Source organism: Dipteris shenzhenensis, chromosome 20 (genome assembly GCF_047967505.1).
Source record: "Dipteris shenzhenensis isolate YYH24624 ecotype China chromosome 20, Dip_SZ_1.0, whole genome shotgun sequence".
NCBI lineage: Eukaryota > Viridiplantae > Streptophyta > Polypodiopsida > Gleicheniales > Dipteridaceae > Dipteris > Dipteris shenzhenensis.
Genome location: NC_141615.1, coordinates 19,575,168 through 19,601,150, shown reverse-complemented (window position 1 = coordinate 19,601,150; position 25,983 = coordinate 19,575,168). Strand labels below are relative to the sequence as shown.

At 43.7% G+C, this 25,983-nt stretch overlaps 1 protein-coding gene across 1 annotated transcript in view; it reads right to left on the bottom strand.

Moving 5' to 3' along the window:
* Positions 1 to 5,614: 5,614 nt before the first annotated feature.
* Positions 5,615 to 25,983, bottom strand: part of CPNIFS (chloroplastic NIFS-like cysteine desulfurase) — a 68,761-nt gene continuing 48,392 nt past the window's right edge. Inside the window, exons 9-12 of the mRNA XM_087391817.1 lie at positions 10,501 to 10,564; positions 6,729 to 6,828; positions 6,479 to 6,637; positions 5,615 to 6,299 (exon numbers count right to left, since the gene is read on the bottom strand). Of these exons, the coding sequence (XP_087247943.1) occupies positions 6,129 to 6,299; positions 6,479 to 6,637; positions 6,729 to 6,828; positions 10,501 to 10,564 (494 nt within the window). The 3' untranslated portion in view covers positions 5,615 to 6,128. The remainder of the gene's footprint in view (positions 6,300 to 6,478; positions 6,638 to 6,728; positions 6,829 to 10,500; positions 10,565 to 25,983) is intronic.

Here is a 25,983-nt window from a genome sequence, read left to right as displayed (position 1 = left end):
CCGGTTGCTGGGTAAAGTCCATGACTACAAACCCAACAAGGTGCATGAAGCCATATACCTTGATGTTAATACCAATGAGGACTCATAAGGCTTCCGCAATTCCTCCCTTGGCTAACTTCACAACTAGGTGGGTTTTCTCAAGCACACGTTTTCCCCACTTCACCCATCATTCCTTGGTACAGACACTCACTCCCACTCCCCCATCCAGGATGGCATCCACCTTTTGGTTCTGGTAGGTTGAGGATAGTTGCGTTAGTATCATCACCTTCAAAGTTTTGACCCAAATTATTGATGGGAACCTTGGGTAAGTTTTGACCTTCCTCTGGTGATTGATCGGGGCCTTGGGGCTACTAGGTCCCAGGGGTAGGAATTGTCTGTTCATCCAATTTGATAGGTCTCACCAGAGGGTAGGATTCCCTCTTAACAAGGAGGCAATCTGCATTTTTACCTTGGTAGAGAGGAAGGCTACCAACTTAGTGCTATCGCATGATTCCTGAGAGGTCTCTCTACCCACTGATAGTAGCATATCCTCAAAACCATAAATGTATCCTTCTTCTTGTAGGTTTTGCAATACTGGGTCCTCTTGGAACATCCGCTGCATCAAGTCTCGAACTTTTGATTTACCGAAGCTGGAACGTTCCTTTCATTCTGCCCTTTTTGGCACTATAAGTGCCTTTGCTCCTCTGTGAGTGGTCAGGTGAATTGGGTGGATCGTATCCAAACCTCTTCTAGCCTTGAGTCTATGCTCAAACTTTTCTTGGCATTCCCATACCAGGACATGAGCTTCTATTACATACTATTTCTCCAAGGCTAGGTCCGGATAGGTCCCCTTATACTAAGGTGGGGGTGCGAGGCCGTGGGCTTGTACTATCTTGTTTACATCCAGGTATGGAGGCGCATCTAGGTCACTCTAGCCATCCAAAGGAAGAGGAGGTGGCGAGGGTGGTTGTCTTCTCATCGGAGCCATCTTGAATGAGCACCTGGTCGGCTCCTATGCCTACCCGTATGGCCTTCTTGGACTGGGTTTGCAGTGGTTGAGACACCTCAGGATTTTGTGGCAAGGGCGCTCTATCCTTCCTTGCCTATTTCTTCATTGCCCTACATGGCTTTGACCATCCTTGTGATGACTTTCAAGGGTACCGTTGCTACGTGACCCTGTTCATTACTTTTAACAAGTTAAGGCTAGTGCTCTTAGGCGGGGTGACCAAAGTTGCTGGTCTTCTCAAGGGATAATCCTTGAATAAATGTTCTATTCTACAACCAGCACACAAGGGTGTAGGGCCTATTGTGGGTGGGACCACCAGGGTAAGATCCCTATAAGGGAATTTCTTTAAAAAATGTGGCCCCTTAGCACTTGAAGCATGACACCGGAGGTTTGCAGAGCCCCTATAGGGGCACTCACTTCCCCTGTGCCGACCCTGGCAAGTGTAACGCTGGATCAGAGAGGCCTTTGTGTGATGGAGTTCATGTCTCTCTCCCTCACGACGATCAGGGGGGAAGTCTGGAACACTGGTACTTGATGATCCTCATGTAGGAGGTAGTGACTTAAGGTGCCACTTCCTTCCTCGTAAGAGTAATAGTCAAGGTCACCATGGTCCAGTTCTAGTGCCTCCCAATCATTGGGCACTTCCTCTACCAATACTTGATTGATGGGAGTTTATATGGGGTGGGGGTGGTTGGGGACCTAGTATGGGTGGTGGTAGGGGAGCCTATTTTGCTCTTTACTACCCCGGGCTAGCCAAAGGGGCACCTTGTGCGTTTATAGGGCTAGGTGGGGCCGTTAGGGCTAGTGGACTATCGCTTGGTACATAAGTTGGGGTAGGGCCCTCGAGAATCTACATTGGGAGGTGTCATGGTTTCCCCATCTATGACAGGGTGCGCAGTAGAGGGCTTGCCTGGCCCTAAGGTAGCGGCACTCATTGGAAGGGTGGTTGCTGCAACAAACCCCATACCACATGTTGTCTCTCAATGGAAACAAATGGGGGTTACTCGATGCCTTCTTGGAGGTCCCTGACTTCCACTACTAGAGCAGCTAATTCAGCAGATTTGATGCTAGCTCGCTCATATCCAAGCCTTGGGCTCGTTGTTCTCCCTCTTGGTAGGCTCTACACTCAAAGACCTTACCGATGGTGATACTTTTGATGGGGTTGTGGTTTTGTATCGTGACATATTTATGCTCCATTAACCCCTGGCACATCCATTGGCTAGGAATTTTTGCACAAAATTTTTAACCTAAACCCACTAATTTATTTTTAAGATCAACCTAGTGGAAGTTAGTAGATCCTCTTCATGATGTAAACATCACATCAATCCAAGACTATGATGGAACATAGAGTGAAGAGTCTAGTGCAATTAGCAATGTTCAAACTACTTCCATAGCTACAAACTTGCGAGCCACATACCCTAGGCTCTTTTTGAGACTTAGATACTCCGTGAGGAACCAGTAAAAATTTCGAGAATCATCATCAACCACCCTGCTATTCAGGTAGCCTTGCAAATGATGGAAGGTTTTCTGTTCAAATTTTTAGTCTCACATAGGTTGCCATAGCCACTTGTTCCTTCTTAGAGTGTCCCACGCTCATGTAGGCTAACCTGAAGACCTCTACATAGAACCACCTATCAAGGTGAGCTCTTCTTCCCAACACACTTATGTGGTGGGTGTCTACCTCATAGGAGTTCAGGATTTCTTGGGTGAGGTATGCACTCCACATGTCAGTCCATGGCAAGTTCAACATATCTAGTAGTCAGTTCCGCTTCAACATTTTCACATATGAGCATTGGTCACTCAATGGTGTATGGCCCCCATAACTACAAAGCTACTCACTACTTCATGGCATCCCGCTTGCCTCTACCAGCAGATGTGAATGAAGCCATAGCAATGTTGGAGATGGAGAAGACAAGGAAGATTGAGAGTGTCAAATTTTGAGTTTGCTAGTGGGGGTATAAAGGTCGCTAAGGATGTGAGGATACAAAATGAGAGAGATGAATGTCACACAAGGTAATGTCATGCATGAGACAATGGTTCACTATTGCTAATGACTCAAAGATAATTTAAGTTTCCCCTGCTATGACTCCTGGGCCGAAATCCACTCGCTGTAATGCTCATGATTAGTGCTTGTAGTGGTGAGTTTAAGAGACTCATCCCCATGTGGCATCTGATTAAGCCTCTTTCCACTATCCACTATCACTAAACTCACCATAGCACTATGGTATGGCTTAACTCGACTTCCATTGATCAACTCAAGAATCACCTTGCCTCTCAAATCCACCAATTTAATAGTTCCATTGTCACAAACTTCACCAATTGATATGGGCCATCCCAACCAAATTTAAAGTTCAGTTTCATCTTGTCATCCCATATATGGTCAACACAAGCATACCTTTCTTCAAATTGTGGGCATAGTATACCTACCAAGCCTTCCTCCTCCTTCAAATTACTTGCTATGTCCACACATCTTGTAACTGCAATTCATCAAGCTTAGAATGCTGGTTTGATCTATGTTGTATCACCTGAGGTTCACCCTATTTATTTACCACAGCAATGCACAAACTCAAACCAAAAATTCAACTAGGACAATAGCCTCTAATCCAAAGGCCATGCAGAATTTTCCTTGTTTAATGAGGCCCTCTCTCTTCAAAAGACCACATATTGATTCCAAAATATGTTCAATGTTCTTTCCATAGGACCCTGAGTGTATGGTTTAAGGTTCCAAAAGGGGACTCCTAGGAACTGCATGTTAGAATAACACATATTTATGTTTAAGAAGCATGGTTAAAGAAACATAAATGAGTTTTTAAAGGTTACATCTCTAATGTTTATTTCCTACCACATGATGTCTAAGGAGATAAACCTAACTTTTACAGTATTTTCTTGCAAGGCCGTAAGAAGATAAACCTAACTTTACTATTTTCTTGCGAGGCTAAAGAGCGGGAGAGAGGCGAAAAAGTTACATCCACCACCAATGTAACCAAGATTAGATGATCTAATGGCTAAGGTAAGTTGAACCTGGAACCTAGATGGATCTAGAATTTCAAGACAATCTAACCCAAGGGTTGGCAATAGCGAGATTCGACAAGATTAGAGCATTGTCGATATAGGACAAGGGTTAGGACACACACTAACCTGATGCTGAGGTTTGGATCTACGAGGCTTAGATCCTAGGATAAGCAAGTGAATTGGTTCCATGACTGCGTGCTTTTCAAGCACAATAAGAGTTGAATTCCAATTACGACAAAGGTACGCTCATAAATACAAGCAACGGCTCATCATTTAAGTCATCTTAGGAGAGGTAATCCCCCAACATATTGAAGCAACCTAGAGACTATGGTATGAGGCGCATAATTCAACTATCAAGCAGACTAGTTTCCTCAGTGGTCTAGGCCTCAAGCTCAAGGATGATATGAGCTATGTCTATGGCTAGAAAATCAAGAAGCTCAACCCTTAGAGCTCTTTTATTACAATTATGTGCTCTTCACTACAACTTGACAAATTGATGAACTCTTACTCAAACAGGTTGCCCCAAACATAGGAGCTGTTGGTTATCCTCACTCTTAGTTTGCACATTTCCCTTGGTATAGAGCTATAGAATCATAGCTCTAAAGCAACGCAACATTGATGTATATACTCATTCATCTTGTGTAAAAAAGCTAGAGAAGACCTTTATGTACTTGTTTTAGGGTCGCACATGAAAAAGAAGATGTCAAGAGTGGTTGCAAATTAGCTGACAAACATTGGGTCGATGCAAGATGTTACATGGCGCTATGCTTTGCAACATACTTTTGACAATGGTTCCTACACTTCAGAAGAACTCTTATGTTTGTGTTTAGTGGTATCACTGGTTGGCTGCACTTGAAAAAAACATTTCTACTACTTTCCCCACAAAATGATTACTTTTCTTCTCCTCCTATTCAAACCCTTCTTGTCAATTCTACCAGGACTCAGATAAAGCACTTCAAATGATGACCTTTCTAACTCTGAAAAGAATACATGATCCAAATCTAACAATAGAAACAGTCTCTCTCTCACTAAAGCATAAGGGAAACAGTATCATTATGTAATAATATCCCCTTTTAACTCAGATTCTCACTATAGCTAGAATGAAATGAATGCGATTGAAGTAATTTAATTCCTCGAAATACCATACCCCCATACCCCCCCCCCCCAAAAAAAAGCAATAGAGTGTAATAGGTCTTAACGGGGCTTAAGAGCCTTCAAAACAAAGTCATATCTACAGCCATAATCCAATAGGATAGTAGACATCAAGCGAACCCCGGAACAAAGAGTTGAAACTCAAACATGGGATCAAAAGACCAAAAAAACTGGAAACGCCTTATTTAAAGGGTGAGAGCAATTCGTTATTCTTATCCTAGATTTGAAAGAGCTTCTCTCCTATTGAAATTCTAATTTAAAATACAGTTATGCTATTAACACTATCATGCAAATTCTATATACGGGAAACATAATTAAGGACATGTATGCAGAATTTAGATTACTTATCTCCAGCACATGCCTTCGTACAAAGTGAGACTAGATGAAAAGCCCTCTTTCACTCACCTTACTAATCACAAACCAGTAGGCACCATTACAAGCAAAATGCTTACATTGAATTCAGAAGACACCAGAATACAGAAAAGTACAAACAGGATATATAAGAATCTAAAGAGATCAGCATGGTTTATTTCCAGAATCTCACGTCAGACTGATGAGTGGTACCCTTCAAGCAAACCTGACATCCACGGGCCTTACCCATCATTCAGCTCGAGCTTTTTTTTGAGACTCCACATTTTTTCAAATTTTCCTTAGAAAGGAGTTTCAAGGTATTTAACCAGGGATGGTAGTCAGCATCCCCATAACAGATCTGCTGTTTGACCAAAATAACTAAAATGAAAGTTATAACTTTGGTGGAAATACCCTCAGTTTCAAAGTTTGATGCAACGTTCATCAAAGTGTCATGCACCTCGTATATTACAAAGAATTCACCTCATTGATGTCTGCACAAATGATCTACATGCACCCTTGTCTCAGATTATCTACACATCCGTATCTTCACAACCTTCTTCCTGTTCTTTAGCTAGCCATTTATTTGGATCTACATCATCAGTCTATTTCATATAATACAAGTACAAATTTATTGGTATGAAGAGAAAAATTTGATAGTATCTTCAAGTCCTTTGATGAGAGCATCCACCTCTGCTTTAGTATTGTAGAAATATAGACTTGCTCGAACACTAGCATTGATTCCTAAGTGTCTGTGAAGAGGTTGAGTGCAATGATGGCCAGACCTTACTGCAACTCCATGCTATACAAACGAAGTATTCAATACGGGAACAAGAAGAAACAAGCTTGAAAAACTCTTAAACCCATCAGTGGACTCCTGGACAAAACGTGTCCATTTCATAAACAGCACAGCTATATACATTTTACCTAATATAAATTGTTTATAGACAGAACATCTTGCAAAGCGCTGTTTCAGCATACCTGCTGGTCGAGAAATGTTGCAATATCAGTTGCGTGAATGCCTTCAACGTTAAAAGAACACAATGCAGCTCGCCCGCCTTCTGACTCAAGAGGAGGACCATATATTCGCACTTTTGGGACTTTTGATAAGCTTTGGTAAAGGTAATGTGAAAGCTCCACCTGCATAAAAACACAGTGTATTGTTTGTACTGAGTTGATGGTCTGCAAAGGAAAGAAAGTTGTCACTTAGCAGCAGAACTTGTCTCATTACTTCATATTCATGGATCCTTGTCATCCCAATATTTGAAAGGTAGTCTATTGCTGCACCAAATCCGATGGCCTCCCCAATAGCAGGAGTACCTGCTTCAAACCTAGGCTCACAGAAAAACAGAGGGAAAAGGACTTAGCCATAAATCAGTCATATCATTAACCATTGTCCAGATGGACATTGAATACTGAAGTGAACGACACATCATTGTTGGAAAAAGTAAAAGATATACTCTCAGCTGAACACTCTCATATAGATGCAATTCATAGATCAAGACGAATTCAAAGAACGCAATTATGATCTTCACACACTCTGTTGTACTACATAAAATAACGTTTTGAACTAAAGGCTTAGGAAACAAGACAACACAATAGCATGACTAATAGAAACACGGTTTATTGAGAACGACTCAGAAAAATAGACCTCGGCATATCGTTCAGCTCATGCCTACGGGCCTTGTTGCTGGTTACAGAGAAGATGCAACTCTCTAATGGACCCTATCAGAGACTTGACTCGGCTGAGAAGACCTCAAGACGCTAAAGGATAACCAAAGCATCCATCGTGAAGGCCTGCCGACTATAAAGATGATGCTCATACTGTCTACCCTCACCTGTGTGAAGATCACAAACACCAGGCCCATGGCCTCAAAGAGAAGACACAGAACCACCTTCCACCCTATTTCGTAGGAGCTTTCCAACCGCCCGGATGCGCCACGTAACTGTTTCGCCCACGCATGCGACAAATGGCAGGCTGAACCAACCGATTAGACCAAGGCATGCAGCCAATGGTTCTCTTGTGGCTATGTAGTGCTGACCAATAGGACTCTAGACAATGTTAGCCCTCCAAACCTTAGTCCCCCATGATGGTCTTCTGCCAACAACCCCCCCCCCCCCCCCCCCAGAAACCAAATGGGGGAGATAACTCAGAAAGAAATCGAAACAAAGAACTGCCACAATGCTGACACAAGAAATATTGAGCTACCAGAACACAAACAATTGCTATAAGAGAAATATAGTCGTGGGAGCCACATTCTCAAGACCAGTATTACAGTGTTTCAAAAGGCCCAGTCGTCATCCGTTACTCCTACTAGCTCGGCACATTCAAACGTCAACTCTTTCACCACACAAGCTTTACCCTTCTCATCTTTCTGCCTCTTACAACAATGTTCCTCTACGTGACCAAGCTTTCCACAATAACCACAACTCTTCTTAATGATAATCTCTATTGGCTTGCTATCTGCTTATGTATTCAAAGAAATTAAAAGAAGAGTTAAAAACACATGAAGCTCCACTAATTTGTTTGAGTTTTAATAGGGGCTTTGTGGGAGCCCCATTTACTCTCTCCCCCACTAGCACTCGAGCGCAACTGGCAATTTGTGGTGGGAATAGGATCCCACAACTTTAATACTAATAATAATAATAATCTCTATTGGCTTGCTGCATGCTTGTGCATTCAAAGAAACCCAAAAAGAAGTTAAAATCACATGAAGCTTCGCGCATGGCCAGAGTTTGCTGAGTAGAAATTCGTGCATTAGTGGACTTCTCAAATGTTATGTAGGTTTGGCACAAATTTTGGAAGTAAAGAGGGTATTGTGCATGTACCCTTTGTTCTGGCTATGCATGCCTAGTTAGAAAACCAAATAATAGATGTCCCCTTTGGGGCCTTTTATAGAGGCCTGGAGGCATTGGAAATGGCCTGACTTTCTCACAGACTGGGCCAACCCAACGTGTGAGCTCTCTGCTGCCATCGGACTTGGGGCCAGGCCTATAAATGGCTCCATCCCCTCAGTAGTTTCTGTACTACCCCGACTTCTATGCACGGCCCTCTGCTCCAGACCTGTCCTGCATCTCTGCACAGCCATCTGATAGTTCTCTACCATTCCGCCTGTCTGCAGCATCCTTCAAGCATTGCTCAGACCTGCAGGATACCTTCGGAAATGGCACAGGAACTCCACAACTGCACATGGATAGCCCTATCAAGGCTAGTATATGTGGTCCAAATCGACTACTATACAATGCCATTTGCAGACCACCCACAGCTGCCATATGTATGGCCCTACAGGCCAACCAAGACGGACCACCCAGTTGGTCTAGGTGGCTAGTAGCCAAGCTATGGGCTAGGGGTGATGCCAGCTATGCCACCAATACAGCCAGCCATACAGCCCACCTACATGGTGAGCAGTAGGGGGCCAAATATGACTGCCTCATTCCTATAAATAGGAGCCTTTCTCCACGAATTTTCCAATCAAACAAAGACTGTAGAGAAGCGTGCAGTTACTCAGCCCTTTGGTTTTCAACTTTGAACTTGCTTATTTGTGCAGCAAAGAGAAACTTCGTTAACATAATGGTCTCTTTTATGTGCATGCTATCATGGTCTTGTTTCGATATGCTTTTGTGAACTCCTACATTAACATGCATGCCTTGGTCAATCTTGACAGCACAATTGTTCTTAACATCCACTATACATGCAGTTTCCCTGAGTAAATCATATACCTAGATGAATCCAAGAACATTCCCAAACTCATCCTCTAAAAACAAGATAGTGCAGTTTCAATCTCATGATAGTCACTCACCAGGTTGAAAACCATAAACTCCATCATGCATAGCAAGGACTAGCTACTATGACATCCCCACTGACGTCATCAGCGCCCAACAGTGGGTATACACCATAGTATAAAAATATGCTCTCACACATACAAATCCACACACCCACACATACTTGAGCATCCATTTATACAAAGTCTTCGTACTGAGTTTCTGTCAGCACTTCGGAGGTGAACGGCAGACTCAGCCATGACGAAGGCTAGCACTAAAGGAGAAGGCTAATCAAAAGGTAGTCCAAGACCTCTTCATTCAAGCTACAACTGCTTGTGAAGTCTAAACGTTTTCATTTTAGTCTCTCCCTAACGAGCATCAAAATCTAAATCTAGCTAATAGGGCAACGCACCATTTAAGATAGAAAGAATTATCACAATACTAGCAGGCCGCAACTTGGACAAAAACTTCACAAGGTGAAATTTGCATGTCCGCTAATACAGCAGAAGCATATAAAATACCTAGATGAATCCAGGAACATTCCCAAACTCATCCTCTTAAAACAAAACATAGTGCAGTTTCAATCTCATGATAGTCACTCATAAGATTGAAAACCATAAACTCCATCATGCATAGCATGGACTAGCTATGCTATGACATCCCCACTGACGTCATCAGCGCCCAACAATGGGTATAGACCATAGTATAAAAATATGCTCTCACACATACAAATCCACACACCCACACATACTTGAGCATCCATTTATACAAAGTCTTCGTACTAAGTTTCTGTCGGCACTCCGGAGGTGAAGGGTAGACTCAACCATGACGAAGGCTAGCACTAAACCAAAAGGCTAATCAAAAGGTAGTCCAAGATCTCTTCATTCAAGCTACAACTGCTTGTGAAGTCTAAGCGTTTTCATTTTAGTCTCTCCCCAACGAGCATCTAAATCTATCTTCGTACCAAGTTTCTATCGGCACTCCGAAGGTGAAGGGTAGACTCAACCATGACGAAGGCTAGCACTAAAGGAGAAGGCTAATCAAAAGGTAGTCCAAGATCTCTTCGTTCAAGCTACAACTGCTTGTGAAGTCTAAACGTTTTCATTTTAGTCTCTCCCCAACGAGCATCTAAATCTAAATCTCCCCAACAAGCATCTATATCTAAATCCCTAAGTAAATCATGCTTTTCTTTGCAATGCCTTCACATTCAGATACACTATACACACCACTTGAGAACATACCTGGACGGTGGCTCAGCATATGTGGAATGGTCGAGGAAAACATCAGCTATCATTTCCCCACCACCTAGAACCATAAAGTACCTTCATAAGGATCGACACTATCTAAAATGTCGTTGGAAATTTACAATAGGCAAACATAGCTTTTAAGATTTTCTTATTAATTGCATCTCCTTTGATGTCGTCCCATTGAGCAACATATCTATTCATTGTACATATTTAAAACACTAGCAACATTCTTCCAATAAAAACTAAGCAAACATGACTAGGTCTGTCAAAGGCCAACTTTGGCTCACTGCACAAAGCAAAGGCAACCAATGCAATACTTTTCTTAGATAAGTACAATAGCTATTAAAGAGCACATTTTGATCGCTCCAACTTCCTCAAATGAAGAAAAGAAGGTAGCTGATTGACCGAAAATGCAGGCAAGCTAAGAGATGTAGCATCAAAAATCTCATTGCGACTAGGAGAAATGCCTCAATAAAGATCTACATGTGCAATCCTGTAGAAAAGAAAACCTAAATGGACAAAACTGTAGCTCTTTCCCAAACATTCATCATGCCGCTTCATCTCCCCTGGTATTACTCTACCAAAGAATGCTTTTAACCAATAGCTCAGCTGTAAGGAGGCAATAGAGATTTACCTTGGACTAGCCATTTTGAAGCAACTTTTACAGCAAACCGAGAACAAACCACATTCCTCTAACCTTCCATATTGCCTCAGTTAAACTACATTCAAAACTTATGACGTGAAATTGCAACTTGGCTTCCTCATCCCTTTGGGTTGCCCTAAATTATAAGGTATTTGGAATCAAAAGTGAAAAATATGCCGAATGGATTTCAAAAAAGACAAAATAGTAAGAAAGATGGCCCTCCTAAAATAAGAGCACCGCCATGGCAATTATATATCCCCCCTCTTTAAATTCTTTATTTTAAACTTCAAAAAACAAGACAAAACTACAAATGCAGGGCCATTGTCGCCCGTGTAGCAAATATCATACGTACACAACACAAGTATTAGTGTTGAATCCTTCTTTGATAAATTGATTTATTCTGTCCATTGTAACGGGACCAACACAAGGTCTATGATACCATAAAATGGTAACATTGAGTTGCCAAAGAATCCGGTCCTCTTTCCTAAGTGAAACACTTTGTCTAAAAGAAAAGAGCAAAAGTGAAAAAGCTGACTAACATCTTCAGGAGACCAAAACAGTCAATATGAAAGAAGTACAATGTGTGTAGTTGAGAATCATGAGAAGCCCTGCCTAGTTCTCTTGTCTACTTAATTACCCCAAGCACAATCTAATAAAATAAATTCATAGTTCATCATTCGTTTTTCCCAATGTTATAATCACAGGTTGGCGATTCTTTGCAGTTTGGGCTATTTTTATAACAGACCTTCATTTCCATGGTTATTTGTTTTCATTTTCGAATCACTTTTTCATTATTTAATCTTTGTGCACATATTTACTGATTCATGGCTATTCTTGCTTGCAAGACTTAGATTGATGGGTTACATTCAGGAAATCCAATGCATTGGTCTTCATCACTTGCAGAGATGTTTTGTTTCATCGTTTTCAACACAAGTCTTATACTATCAAGCTATGGTGTGCCACCTTTTGCAGGGTAGCTATAGCCAACACTTTTTACAGTGCTTGGCAAGTCATTGTTGGTGCCGGGATGTTGGAAGGCTCCGAAGAAGACGATTTGTACAAAGAACAAGTGTGTGAGGTACTTGATTTTACAATTGATGACGAGATGCCAGCTCATAAGGGCCATAAGAAGGATCCAACAAGGACTAGGAACCAGCGTACATATTCTAGCTTTTCAATTTCTTCAAAGCTAATATATAGAAGATGTTATCTACAATGGGGTCAGCTCCTCATAATACTTGAAATAATCTGTCTCGGATAGATTGAAGGTGTAGTCTGATAAGAAATTAGGTTTAGACAATGAGGAAATTTCAATACAGTGACAGCATGTAGAGTGTGATGAGGATTATCCCCTACCAGAGGATTTTGGTATTCCACCAATGTCTGATTTATTATTACAATGAAAATTTCAGAATCAGGATGCAACCATAATTTTTTATTATGATAGGAGTGAACATGGCATCCCAAACTGTGTACGTCTCTCCAAAAGGTTCTTGATGATGTCCATGGAATGCATATCACCAAAAGATATGTCACAATCCACAGCCTCAGAATCAAATGGCAATTATAAGACACTCCTTTGTGTGAGAGTTTTGGAGTTATTGTTGGTTTAATTGTGTTAATTTAATGGCTATTTAAATTTCTAAGTGTTAATTCATTAATCTTTGGAAACATACGTAGCACAACTATGATAGGAGCCTCTGTGAGTGTTGGAAAGGTCACCTCCCCATCTGTAAGCCCCCAAATGAGGAGAGCGTGGGGGAGGGAGACCTAGGGTAGGATGTGCCCAAGAGAGAAGAAAGAGAGGGGGCTGCCACATAGGCAGCACCTCACAGAGACAAGCATGGCTGCAAAGGACCGAACCTGTGGAAGGAGCAGAAGGCGGGGACAGCAAGCCCTAGATCTGACCTGGCAGGGCGCGATGACATCAGCAGCAGTACGGTTCAGTACGGCACTGCACACGTGGCTGGAGAAGAGCCTGGCAGAGGGCAGAACCAGCAGCAGCAGGGTGAACAGGCGCTGACATGGCTGGGGCCTGGTGGAGCAGCAAATGAGGCTGCTAGTGGGCAGTGGCATGCTTTATATAGGCTGGGCCCTTGCCTAGATTGGAGGGCCAAAAGCCCTAGAAGTGTGGGCCAAAAGGCCCCGGGTTGTGAGCCCTTAAAGGGCTGAACCAGCAGCAGACTGGTCGGCCAGTATGAAGCTGGCTGGTCGGTTTTTTTAAAAGGAGAGGCTTGAAGCCTCACAAATTATCCAGCAAGTCAGCAAACATAGGAGCAGCAGGAGCAGCAGAAGCCTGATCTTTGGGCCTACATCCAGGAGGCAAAGCAGGGCCAGAGTTGCTACAGACTGAGCTCACCTGGGGCTGAAGCCTAGGCTGCCTACTAGGGCAGCAAGGTGCTGAGATCTTTGGACGGAAAGTCTACTTACGCTCGAGGTGGAGCCCGCGGGCTCGAGTCTAGAGATAGCCAGCAGAAAGGAGAAGGACCTTGTGGTTAGATCAGAGGACCACACCATTGGTGGGACTCTGGATCTATCTATTTTGTATTGCGTCCATAGTTTTGGACAGAAATATATTATTTTGGTGGTTTCTCTATCTGGCTGGTTCATTGTCTATTAATGAGTCTGCACATCTAATCTATGTGACACACATTAAGTTAAGAAGTTTGTGATTCCACGCCCCACACCACACTGTGTGAGCTCCATAGCATTACTATAAGTCTTCCGCTGTGCGTACCCTCTATTGGGTAATTTCTAACATGGTATCAGGGCCCAAGTAGGAGGCTCACAGGTGTGGGAACCTGAAGGCAGGGACCTTGCTCAAGGACGACCCTGATTCAGAAGCTCTTGGGAATCGACTTCCACGACTGGAGGATTGTGCCCTTGCGAGAAGGAGGGTGACTCAAGTTCAGTCAGGTGCGTTCAGAGTTCTGGTTTACTGAAATTGAGTTTGGTTGACTTTGCTGTGTGGTATAAACAGCAGAGATGTCGACCTCCACAGCCTCTTCAGCCCCTGCTTTCCCTTCCTCCTCCCCCAGTTTTCTCTCATTCACTATCCCTAACTTTGGAGAGTCTGGGAAACTGGACGGGACCAACTACCCGATCTGGAAAGTGAAGATCCGGAGTCATTTAGTGGCTCGCAAGTTCTAGAAGCTGACCACGGGAGTGGAGTCGAAGCCGAAGGCATGGTGGACAGGAAAGGGGAGATAGTCATGGCAGTAGACAGAGAGGAGCTCGAAGCTTGGGAAGATAGAGATGCCCATGCCCTGGCATTAATCATAGGGACTACGGCGGACTCTGTTCTTCCACATATCTAGCTGGACGAGACGTCTGTAAGCCCCCAAATGAGGAGAGCGTGGGGGAGGGAGACCTAGGGCAGGATGTGCCCAAGAGAGAAGAAAGAGAGGGGGCTGCCACATGGGCAGCACCTCACAGAGACAAGCATGGCTGCAAAGGATGGAACCTGTGGAAGAAGCAGAAGGCGGGGACAGCAAGCCCTAGATCTGACCTGGCAGGGCGCGATGACGTCAGCAGCAGTACGGTTCAGTACGGCGCTGCACACGTGGCTGGAGAAGAGCCTGGCAGAGGGCAGAACCAGCAGCAGCAGGGTGAACAGGCGCTGACATGGCTGGGGCCTGGTGGAGCGGCAAATGAGGCTGCTAGTGGGCAGTGGCATGCTTTATATAGGCTGGGCCCTTGCCTAGATTGGAGGGCCAAAAGCCCTAGAAGTGTGGGCCAAAAGGCCCCGGGTTGTGAGCCCTTAAAGTGCTGGACCAGCAGCAGACTGGTCGGCCAGTCTGGTCGGCCAGTATGAAGCTGGCTGGTCGGTTTTTTACAGCAGGCCTTAGGGCCTATAAAAGAAGAGGCTTGAAGCCTCACAAATTATCCAGCAAGTCAGCGAACATAGGAGCAGCAGGAGCAGCAGAAGCCTGATCTTTGGGCCTACATCCAGGAGGCAAAGCAGGGCCAGAGTTGCTGCAGACTGAGCTCACTTGGGGCTGAAGCCTAGGCTGCCTACTAGGGCAGCAAGGTGCTGAGATCTTTGGACGGAAAGTCTACTTACGCTCAAGGTGGAGCACGCGGGCTCAAGTCTAGAGATAGCCAGCAGATAGGAGAAGGACCTTGTGGTTAGATCATAGGACCACACCATTGGTGGGACTCTGGATCTATCTATTTTGTATTGTGTCCATAGTTTTGGACGGAAATATATTATTTTGGTGGTTTCTCTATCTGGCTGGTTCATTGTCTATTGATGAGTCTGCACATCTAATCTATGTGACGCACATTAAGTTAAGAAGTTCGTGATTCCACACCCCACACCACACTGTGTGAGCTCCTGGGCATTACTATAAGTCTTCCGCTGTGCGTACGCTCTGTTGGGTAATTTCTAACAGTGAGGACCTAAATATCCTTATATGTGTAAATTTTTGCAAGTGCTTTAGGTTAAATTGTACACTTGAAGTGCATAGAGTTAGGTGTATTTTCCTATCCTCTTGTACCTTACACTGTGTATGTTGAGTTTAGTCAGGGTATGGACTTTTTGACAACTTAGGTTAGAAACATGATGATGAATTTTTAGAATCTTCACAACAAATAGAATCAAGCTATTATACCATGTGAAAGGTAGGAAGATTCAAGCAATTATGGCAAGAAATATTGCTCAAGTTAAAGTGGGTCAACCTTCAAATGGAGAAGTAGTAACGACAAAGGCGATGGAGTGACGAATATGCGTTGGTAGGCATGGTTGAGAATGGATTGAGAGACTAGGTATGGATGTTCTGCTCAAGACGATCTTCTTCTAGCAGTAGGTTTACTCTACTTTTTGAGATGTATGAGAAGAGTTCCTACAAGAGGACCATATGGACAGAACCCCTAACCATATCTAGGAGCATAAAGTATGAGGGTCTTTTGAATAAGAAACTATTCTGATTATTTGTCCAATTAAGCAATGAGATTACTCTTATGGAAGGACCAAACACTCAAGGGCACTAAAGAACTTTGATGGAGATTATCAAATGTCGTTTCCTAAAAGAAGAGTACCTACAAACTTGATGAAAACAAGAGTAATTCAATGGCTACTATGGGTTGGATGATAATAAACAAGCTAAGTATATCAAGAGATGAGGTGTGCTATGAAAGGTAAAAATGCAGATGATGTGTAAAATATCACTAAAGCAAACAAACCCATATTTGCAGAGGCTAAAGGCATCAAACCGTCTAACATCCCAAAAAGGGTTTTAGGTCGACTTCAGGAACACTCAACAGTGTGCCAGCATAGGGTAATTGTCATCCTGCTTCAACATGTATCCACTTGCTTGGTACTATTTCTTTTTGTTTTTCAATAGTATGCTTATTAAGAAATTAAATGTTTTCCTACTGTTTAGTTACGGACAATGGGGACTAGGTCTAGCATTTGAGGGTCGACCCCCTTGCTTGGGGTTATGGGCATTAGTGACCCACAAGAGTGATGGCCTCTCTTTGAGAGGAACATCTAGGAACCACACCCCACCTGAGTACCCAAACATGGGACCAATCAAATGCACAGATTGCATACCGACCTAGGAACCATTCAAGAGAATGTTCCTTGAGCTTTGGGTGTGGGCCTGGCAGCATGCCAAGAGTAATGGAGATACAAGATAAGACGACAAACAAATGAGCTCAGTATGGCTCAGTTATGACCTTAGAGTACGTCAATAGATAGTCTAAGCTGTTAGGAACCCGTGGGTGCGATCAGAATTAAATTCTGACAGCTTTGAAATTTTAGGGTTTTTGGGAGTGACGTGCCAGCTGACACGTGGCAGACTGCCACATGGAATCTGAGCTGGCAGGTCAGTCCACCTGTCCCACACATGTGGCAGCATGCATGGCAAGTGGCAGGGCATGCAGGCCAAGTGTTTGGCCCCAAATCTGGTAGATTTGAGGCAGGTTGTGGGCTGTCCTCTTTGGGACTGCAGCCCACCAAAAATCTGGGACAAGTGTCTACCTTCCACTCTAGGCCTAGGGGGGGGGCTGAGCCTATAAAAGAAGGCCTCTCCCCTTCATTCCACACATGAAAATTTCGTCACTTTTCTTCTCCCTCCTTTTGGATGATGCAGCAGAACCTCTCCAGCTCCTTGGGTGCAGCCAGCTTCTCCCCAGGCCATTCTCTCACCTCAGCAGCACTTTCTCTCTCTACAACAGCACATTCTCTCTCTACAGTTCCAGCCCCTCCTCTCCAAAAATCTGCCCCCTCTCAGCTCTTCTGGAACAGCAGCAGCATCCTCTCTCCTTCACCTAGCCTGGAGCAGCCACAGCCCCTTTTTCTCTCCTGCTGCAGTCTTTCTCTCTCTACTGCAAAATTTCTCTCTCTACTGTTCCAGCCCATTTCCCTTGCAGAAATCTGCCTTTCTGTGCACCTCTGGAACAGCAGCAGCTCCTCTCTTACATCTCCTCCCTTGGGATCAGCATTGGCACTCTCTCTCTACAGCTATCACTCCATCAAATCTTTCTCTCTCTAGCCTACAGGCTGTTTTTCTAAGCTGTTCTCATTCCAGCCCCATTTCCACACTCTCCTCACCCAAGGTAGCTTCACAGGCATCAAGGACTAAGGGAGCCTGTATTGTCAAGTTTATCTCATTTACAGCACTATTCATGTTGTTTCTACTATCTTTCTAGAAACTAGTGCTTGTCTCTAATGTTGGATGTAAGTGGTGATTGTTGCAGGCTTCTTCCTTGTGGATTGGGCAAGCCAAGAGCTGAAACCTGAGCTTGGAGTCCTCCTTTTTGTTGTCTACCTTGTACATATGCTCTTGAGTCTTGTATCTAGGTCCTAGGTTTTCACTGAGTTCATCAGTTTGGAAGGTGCATTGCACCTTGGTCTTCTATCTCCATTTTCAAGAATAAAGTGAGCCTAGATAAGGGGGGGGGGCCGTCTTGGCCCCTCAATCATATTGCATTCTCCAATGATGTCACTTTGTGTTTAAGTTGTATAAGTCTTAATTCCAGCTTAATTGCAAACTCTTAAGTTCAAGTATATGTGTTTGGCAACTCGCAATCATCTCATTCAAATGCCTCTGCAAAATCCGTTGTTTGAATTGATAGAAAGCACCGACTAGTTTACATTGGTATCAGAGCTTAGGCAGTGGTCCTGTACTCTGTGCTTTCTCTTGTTCAGTCTCTCCTTCATTGAGTCATCTTGTCATCATGGCAGCCAATGGACCTGACCCTCCTCCTAACTTGCATGAGTTGAGTGCTCTCTTGGCAAACATTCCTCAACAGGTTCAAGTGCTGGAAAACAGCCAAGCAGAAACTCATGACATAAGGGCCCAATCCCAAGGAAGAGGCCGTGCGAACAACACCAACTCCAACAAGGAGGGAAGATCATCCTCTTCTTCCCCTCCTCGAGGTAGACGGGGTCATCGGAGTCCATCTCCTTCGAGACGTCCAGGGAGACGAAGGTATGCAAAGCATAAGGTACCTCTTGGAGATAAGCTCTTCAAGTTTACCAAGTACAAGGGAGAGGACAAGCCCGAGGTCTTGCTGGCCTGGATCCGAGACCTCGAGTATTTCTTTGAGGGAGACGAGTACGAAGACAAGGCGAAGATCCGGTTTGCCGTCCTGCACATGCAAGACCGTGCTTCACTCTGGTGGGCAGCTATGGTCAACACTGGACAGCAAGCCCACACCTGGAAGCGCTTCAAGAAGAACTTGATGAGGCACTTCTTGCCTAAGGAGTTCAAGAGAGATACAATGGTGCAGTGGGACATCCTCCGCCAACGCCAAGAAGAGAAAGTCAGTGAGTATGTTGATCGTTTTTGGGATACTTTGTTAAAAGTTCAAGCATTCAGTAGCAAGGATAAAAAAGAGCAGCAAAGGAAGTTCTTTGCTGGCCTACGGTATATCGTTCAGCATGAGGTGGATATTGCCACTCCTACTTCTCTCGAAGACACCATCAACATCGCCTTGAAGGTGGAGAAGAAACAATCTTTCTCCAACAAGCGGAATGGCAGCAACAACAAGCGAAAGTCCCAGGGAACCTCTTCCAAGGAACAAAAGGGTAAGGAGACAGCAAAGGACGCACCAAAAGAGCAAAAGTCAGCCAGCCAGCCTCCTTCAAAGAAAGCAGCCCGCACTTTCAGCTCATTGTCTCCACAACAGAAGCAAAAGTATTACTCCGAAGGGCGGTGTTTCAAGTGTGGCAATCGAGGCCACAACTTCTACGAATGCCCTCAAGCTGCCAAAAACAGCAGCAACAAAGAAGCAGCCCTCAAAAAGCCAGTTTTGGTAGTTAACAAGGTGGAAGCACCTCCAGAAAAGGGAGCTGTAAACGACACCCATAGTTTGTTGAAAACATGGGGTCAGGTAAGTGATCAATCCGCTTTGTTTTTGTTCGATAGTGGAGCTACTCACAACTTTATTTCTCATGAGATGGCACAGAACTTGGGGATACCCCCAGAGGATAAAGGAGAAGCCTTGGAGGCAACTGCAGCCTTCAAGAACCAAGAAGAGAAGGTGTACCCCATCATCGGCAAGCTTCGGGTACACATCCAAGGGTACTTGGATCATCTACCCTTCATGGTGGCACCACTTCAAGGATCAGATGTAATTCTCGGCATGCCCTGTCATAAGCAAGTCAACCCCCAAATCGATTATGTGAAGAATATTCTAACCCTCCAACATAAGGGTAGAGATGTGAGCATTACAGCGGGAGTTTCAGGAAACACCATTCCTATGGTAAGTCATGCACGATCTCCCAATTTGCTTAAGAAAGGAGTATGTTCTTTTCTAGGGTTTGTACGCGATAAGCAACCAACTGAAGAAAAGTCAGATCCTCTCACAAAAGAAAGATTAGATTTCCTTCAGGAATTCTCTAGTTGCTTCTCTCAGGAACTTCCTAGTCACCTCCCTCCTGAGAGACCAGAGGATCACAAGATTGACATAGTTCCAGGGTCTTCACCTCCAAATAAACCCCCATATAGAGTTAGTCAATCTCAACAAGATGAAATCTTCAAGCAAGTCCAAGAACTCTTGGACAAGGGATTGATCCAACCCAGTAATTCTTCTTTTTGCTCTCCAGTCTTACTAGTCCAAAAGAAGGATAAAACCTTCAGGATGTGCATAGACTATAGAGCCTTAAACAAACAGACGGTTAAGAATCGTTTCCCAATTCCTCGTATAGACGATATCTTTGATCGTTTAGGAGGATTTGAAATTTTTAGCCGCATAGATCTTAAGAGTGGCTACCATCAGGTACGAGTTGTACCTGAGGACATTCATAAAACAACCTTCCGAACCACATTTGGGCTGTATGAATATATGGTAATGCCATTTGGCCTTACTAATGCCCCAGCCACGTTCAATCCACTGATAGAACGGTTGTTAAGGAACTATAGACAGTTCACTGCCGTCTTCTTTGATGACATCCTCATTTTCAGCAAGAATGAGGAAGAGCATAAGGAACATCTAAAGATTGTATTTCAAATCTTAGCTGAAAATGCTCTTCACATCAATGAGAAGAAAAGTGAGTTCTTTCTTCCTGAGATTCACTATCTTGGTCACATTATCTCACGAGAAGGTGTCCGTATGGACCCAGCCAAGATACAGACAATTGTAGAGTGGCCTGACTTGAAGAATGCCCATGAGGTAAGGTCTTTTCTAGGCCTATGCTCATATTACCGAAGGTTTATTTGGCATTTTGCTGAACTTGCAGCCCCTCTACATGATCTCACTAAGAAAAATCTGAAGTTCAGATGGACCCAAAAAGAAAAGGACTCTTTTAATGCTCTAAAGCATGCCCTGACTACAGCTCCTGTACTTATCATTCCTGACTTAAGGAAACCATTCCTAGTAGCAGCTGATGCCAGTGGCGATTGCCTTGGGGCTTCTCTTACCCAGGATGGTCATGCTGTGGCCTTTGAAAGCCGACGGCTAAGAGATGCTGAACTTCATTATGATATCTATGAAAAAGAACTCTTAGCTGTAATTCATGCTCTCAAACTTTGGAAACATTATCTTTTAGGGATAGATTTTCTTGTCAAAACTGATCATGAAAGTCTTAAATATTTTCTAACTCAACCTTTGATCAGAGAGAGACATATGAAATGGTCTACCTTTCTGCAATCATTTCATTTTCAGATACAATATACTCCTGGAAAAGAGAATGTAGTGGCTGATGCCCTTTCTCGTAGACCACGGCTTCACCATATTTCAATTCCCTATCATGATGAGCTAACAGCCCTCAAAGAATTCTATGAGGGAGATGCTGATTTTGCTCAGCCATGGGCACATTTGAAAGATGGAGGCACCCATCATGCCTACCACATCAGGGATGGCTATTTATTCATGGAGAACAAACTATGTATCACAAAGCAGCTTAGATCTAAAGTGATGGAGGAAAGCCATAAACCACCCTATGCTGGTCATAGGGGTATTGTGGCCACCTTTTCAGCCATGGATAAATTTTTCTACTGGCCTAACATGAAAAAGGACACTGCTGCCTACATTTTAGCTTGTCTCGCATGTCAAAAAGCTAAGTATGAGAGAGGAAAACCCAAGGGTTTACTTCAGCCCCTACCCATTCCTGAGAGACCATGGGAACACATCACCATGGACTTCATTACAGGAATTCCCAGGACCAATCAAAATCATGACATGATTTGGGTGATAGTAGATCGATTCAGCAAGCAAGCCCACTTCATTCCTTGTAGAAAGAATCTCAAGGCACCTGAAGCTGCCCATTTATTTATTAGACACGTCTTTAGACACCACGGAATGCATAAGTCTATAGTATCAGATAGAGACTCAAAGTTCACTAGTAACTTCTCGCAGGCTTTGTTTGAGAACCTTGGAACTCAGCTTTTCGTCCTCAAACGGATGGCCAAACTAAAGTTTCGCATAGTACACTCTTGGATTTGCTGAAATTTTATGTACATGACCAGCAAACCTTTTGGGAGAAATTCCTTCCTCTTGTGGAGTTTGCTTATAACAACACAATTCATTCCTCCACTGGAAAAGCTCCTTTCGAAATTGTATATGGTAGATCTTTACCAACTCCACTCATGCAAACAAAAGAGAAAATCTTTGCCGCTAATCAATTTGTGGAGGATTAAGACTCTGCTTATGCCACGGTTCGAGCAGCCATTCAAAAGGCACAGGAGAAACAAAGAGCAGCTGCAAATAAAAGACGGAGGGCATTTGCAGTGAAAGAAGGCCAATGGGTCTTATTGAAATTTGAGAAAGCCCGGTTAAAAACCAAAGTGGGCAAAAAGCGCATCTACTTCAAGCTATCCTTTCGATATTATGGTCCTTTTCAGGTGTTGCAGGTAATAAATGATGTCTCAGTCCAATTGAGACTTCCAGAGCATTGGAAGATCCACAATGTGTTCCACGTAAGCTTGGTGAAACCCTTCATTGGGGAACCACCTCAAGAGCCCACACTGGACGATGCACCTAAAGTAGAGGACACTGAGATCTTGTTGATCCCAGAGCAAATTATTTTGCATAACTTCACTACGGGACGTCGAGGCACGACTCGCAAAATGTACCTTTTGAAGTTCAAAGGGCTCCCATCCACCGATGCCCAATGGGTGGACAAAGCTATATTTCAGGAGTGTCCTGAAATCCTGGATGCTTATGAGGAAGCATTTCAGTTGCGGACAACCGAATGAAAGACGGAGGGAATGTCATCCTGCTTCAACATGTATCCACTTGCTTGGTACTATTTCTTTTTGTTTTTCAATAGTATGCTTATTAAGAAATTAAATGTTTTCCTACTGTTTAGTTACGGACAATGGGGACTAGGTCTAGCATTTGAGGGTGGACCCCCTTGCTTGGGGTTATGGGCATTAGTGACCCACAAGATTGATGGCCTTTCTTTGAGAGGGACATCTAGAAACCACACCCCACCTGAGTACCCAAACATGGGACCAATCAAATGCACAGATTGCATACCGACCTAGGAACCATTCAAAAGAATGTTCCCTGAGCTTTGGGTGTGGGCCTGGCAGCATGCCAAGAGTAATGGAGATACAAGATAAGACGACAAACAAATGAGCTCAGTATGGCTCAGTTATGACCTTAGAGTACGTCAATAGATAGTCTAAGCTATTAGGAACCCGTGGGTGCGATCAGAATTAAATTCTGACAACTTTGAAATTTTAGGGTTTTTGGGAGTGACGTGCCAGCTGACACGTGGCAGACTGCCACATGGAATCTGAGCTGGCAGGTCAGCCCACCTGTCCCACACATGTGGCAGCATGCATGGCAAGTGGCAAGGCATGCAGGCCAAGTGTTTGGCCCCAAATCTGGTAGATTTGAGGCAGGTTGTGGGCTGTCCTCTTTGGGACTGCAGCCCACCAAAAATCTGGGACAAGTGTCCACCTTCCACTCTAGGCCTAGGGAGGGGGCTGAGCCTATAAAAGAAGGCCTCTTCCCTTCATTCCACACATGAAAATTTCGTCACTTTTCTTCTCCCTCCTTTTGGATGATGCAGCAGAACCTCTCCAGCTCCTTGGGTGCAGCCAGCTTCTCCCCAGGCCATTCTCTCACCTCAGCAGCACTTTCTCTCTCTACAACAGCACATTCTCTCTCTACAGTTCCAGCCCCTCCTCTCCAAAAATCTGCCCCCTCTCAGCTCTTCTGGAACAGCAGCAGCATCCTCTCTCCTTCACCTAGCCTGGAGCAGCCACAGCCCCTTTTTCTCTCCTGCTGCAGTCTTTCTCTCTCTACTGCAAAATTTCTCTCTCTACTGTTCCAGCCCATTTCCCTTGCAGAAATCTGCCTTTCTGTGCACCTCTGGAACAGCAGCAGCTCCTCTCTTACATCTCCTCCCTTGGGATCAGCATTGGCACTCTCTCTCTATAGCTATCACTCCATGAAAGCTTTCTCTCTCTAGCCTATAGGCTGTTTTTCTAAGCTGTTCTCATTCCAGCCCCATTTCCACACTCTCCTCACCCAAGGTAGCTTCACAGGCATCAAGGACTAAGGGAGCCTGCATTGTCAAGTTTATCTCATTTACAGCACTATTTCATGTTGTTTCTACTATCTTTCTAGAAACTAGTGCTTGTCTCTAATGTTGGATGTAAGTGGTGATTGTTGCAGGCTTCTTCCTTGTGGATTGGGCAAGCCAAGAGCTGAAACCTGAGCTTGGAGTCCTCCTTTTTGTTGTCTACCTTGTACATATGCTCTTGAGTCTTGTATCTAGGTCCTAGGTTTTCACTGAGTACATCAGTTTGGAAGGTGCATTGCACCTTGGTCTTGTATCTCCATTTTCAAGAATAAAGTGAGCCTGGATAAGGGGGGGGCCCCGTCTTAGCCCCTCAATCATATTGCATTCTCCAGTGATGTCACTTTGTGTTTAAGCTGTATAAGTCTTAATTCCAGCTTAATTGCAAACTCTAAAGTTCAAGTATATGTGTTTGGCAACTCGCAATCATCTCATTCAAATGCCTCTGCAAAATCCGTTGTTTGAATTGATAGAAAGCACCAAGTAGTTTACAGTAATCTTAGCACGTATTGCTTCACAGCAACCTGATATTATCTTTGCAAAGGTTGAAGGCATCAAACTATCTCATAACCTCCACCATCTAAGAAAAAAGGCTAATCCTAGAGCAAATTGCTCCATGGCAATGCCAGAAGCACCTTCAGGTAGCTTGAACCAGTTTCTCTGAATTCCATAATATATGCATGTAATCTTAAACCATCAAGCTCTTTGCAGATAAGAAGACCTGTTTCAAAACAGTATAGAGAGCCTTCCATTGGACATCTCAATTTGCAAATAGAGTCACCAAATCTATTCCTTCCCAATGAGAAATAAGGAAAGAAAGAAGCTTTCCCAAGTGCAAAGACAGTTATTAACCCTTCGAGTGCCATGATCTCCACCAGCAAAGTAAGATAGTTTGAAATGCAGCGAAACTTGAGATTTCATGGCCTCAATTTTTTATGCAGGGTGCTTAATGAGATCAGGGTCTGAGCAAATTCCAGGATCTCGCTTGATCCATCACTTTGCAGCTCCATTATGGCTTGAATTAGTTATGGTTTGACCTCAATGTGGGTTTTGAGCTTCCATTTCTCAAAATTTCTTAAAGCTGCAAGTCATCTGCAAAACATCACCAACAACTCAAGTTGAAGAAAACTACTTCATTAGAAAAGCCCTACCATCTTTAAAATTTAGACATGCCTATTGTCCTGTGGTCTTTCCATTAAATCAGAAAACTTTGACTACAGACCGAACTTCACTGAAGTAGTCCATATATCCAAGAAAAGCTTTCAGAAAACCGTTTTGACAAAGGGGTGGCGGACTCATAGTCATCAGAGTATCTCACAGGATTGCATGCCCAAATATTTAGACTGAATGTTCACATTTGAGGTCGCCCTTCTGGATGGACCAATCAACCTAGGGAATCTCTAGATCTGACAGTCGTCATGTTAATGCTATTGTATCCAGAGACTTCTCATTGATGATGCTCAATTTTTTTGAGGCAATCAAGGCTTTAAGGGAGCATGACATCTTTATATACGCTTGTAAGCTTATCTTAGTTCAAAGGTCAGTTCAAAGGTCATAGCTATGCGACCCAGTAAGAGCACAGACACCACAAGGGCAAATATTTGGAGTAAACAGTTGAGCATCATGGCATGTCATAGCCATTAATTCATTATAGCAATCAATATTTTTATTATACTTTCAACTCAGGCATTCTCTGGCATTTTTATGACCTATAAATGCTATCCACTTGATCATAGGTGAATACCTGGTCTTATATGCTGACACTAACCAATTTGCACGTTTCAATTGCTTGATTGCCGCTCAGTTCCCAGGTGAATATGCGTCCCACCAATGGATTGCTTTTGCAATTAGG